The sequence below is a fragment of the Formica exsecta genome, unplaced genomic scaffold (assembly GCF_003651465.1).
Source record: "Formica exsecta isolate Colony F162 unplaced genomic scaffold, ASM365146v1 scaffold736, whole genome shotgun sequence".
Taxonomy (NCBI): domain Eukaryota; kingdom Metazoa; phylum Arthropoda; class Insecta; order Hymenoptera; family Formicidae; genus Formica; species Formica exsecta.
The window spans coordinates 119,597-121,462 of record NW_021853502.1 but is presented as its reverse complement, the minus strand read 5'-3'; the positions used below and the strand labels follow the sequence as shown (position 1 = coordinate 121,462).

Below are 1,866 nucleotides of genomic sequence, written 5' to 3'. Positions count from 1 at the left end.
ATATGCATATATGTATATACGTAAATATAAAATTCTCAAAGAATGGGCGCCCGTTAGTCATGTTGCATTACTGCTTTCTGCCACGAGAGGCCAAAAAGCATTTTCAGGTTCAGGCCATATTTCGGCCGTAAAGCGATACGCTAGAGGAACAAGGATAGCATGCGATTGTCGCTCCTTGTCTAATATTGTCTCTCAACAATCGCATCCATGTGCTCAACATATCGGTATTTGTGCCTTCACGGACGTTACTACACATGCGGTGCAAGAGAGACAAAGATGACGCAATCATCTTTCCTTGTCACGCGGCCAGTGTGCCACTACGGAATATTCCCCATGTTCTGCTGTTAGCTGCACTTTAGATACAGATGTGGTGAAATTCGTAGTCTTCGTCCTACATCTCGAAAAATTAATATTTTTTCATGAAACTTGTTTTGATGTATTCCTTACATCGTTAGAATTAGTCGTACAGAGCCGGATTTTGCAATTTGGCTCTTAAAAATTTATAATAAAAATATAATATGAATTCGAGAGCAACTACACCTGATCCACAATCAGCTGTATGTTGTTTGTCAGTATTAGAATTTTTATTTTGATCATTTTTTCAAAAAAACGCTCTGTACGTCGATGCTGCTGATGCTGCTGAATACGAATATCATCATTAGAATCCGATTTTCTCTTTATTTTGGCTGTAGGAAGTAGACTACGAATTCGTATTCCCGCGAGATATATAAAAATTCGTTCCAGCTTGTCAACGGTTTGCCTATGTACAGGGGCCGCGACGCTCCAAGTAGCTTATCCGGAGTTTTACGTCTAATAAACTTTCGATTAAAGTTCCTCAGGAACCAAGCCGTTAATCAAAAATCTAACGGCACTTTTCTTATACAATGTGGATGCAAGCTTTCGATTGCGACCAGTTTGAATAAGATTGGTGCAGTCAATCCTGAGGAATGATAATCGTATACCAGAAATGTGACATTTTTCGTTTTCCATCATTATCATAATAAGGTTCAGTTTCAGACTCTCACGTACGTATGCTCGCACACACACACGCAAAGCAATTTCGTCCCTCAAGGCGCGTTTGCAGCGCTCATGTACGATTATTCGCTTGAGTGTGCAAATACGCCTATACGGTCTTATACCGTAGAAGAATTTTGCTAAACATTGTAACATATTGGGTTATAGAGATTTGGCAGTAACAGACAGTAAGTACAATTAATTAGCACATATAAAACATTGAGTGGCACATATGAAACCAGATATGTAAACTAAATTAAATATTATAATTCTGTTCTTTTCTTCACAAACAGATAGAGAAATTCAGTAGCAAAGAGATAAAGGAGAACCTAGCCTGCCCAACAAAAAGTAAGCAGCGAAAGATTTAATACGATTTGTCGAAGAATCAAACAGCAATTTTCGAGAACTATCAAATGATGTCCGACGCTACCTTTAAGGCATTGCGAAGACAACTGCCAGTATGAACAGTGCAACTGCGAACGAAAATTGATTGGAACAAAATTGCGTTATACAGTATTGGCAAAAAGCTTGAAGTCTGGACGTATGATGTGCATGGGAGCAAATAATATAACATAAAGTGCCATAGAGGATGCCAAAGAAGATAAATGAAGTGCCATAGAATATACCAAAGAAGATAAAGTATTTTTTATTTTAAGTATTTTCTTTTAAGTATTTTTTTTTTTTAATATTATCTCGCAATAATAGAGTTTTATTTATATTTATGTAGAATTGGCATTCGTTTTATTTTTAATAATATAATATAGTTTTTTATTCATGTAGAATATCTAATAATAATAAAGTTTAATAATAATAAGTAAATCACAATAATAAAGTTTTATTGTAGAATTGGCA

At 35.7% G+C, this 1,866-nt stretch overlaps 1 protein-coding gene across 1 annotated transcript in view; it reads left to right on the top strand.

The window, feature by feature from the left end:
- The window catches only part of LOC115243830, an 11,269-nt gene extending 10,073 nt beyond the window's left edge, over positions 1–1,196 (top strand). Inside the window, exon 2 of the mRNA XM_029821082.1 lies at positions 1,183–1,196. Coding sequence (XP_029676942.1) covers positions 1,183–1,196 — 14 coding nt within the window. The remainder of the gene's footprint in view (positions 1–1,182) is intronic.
- The last annotated feature ends 670 nt before the right edge of the window (positions 1,197–1,866 follow it).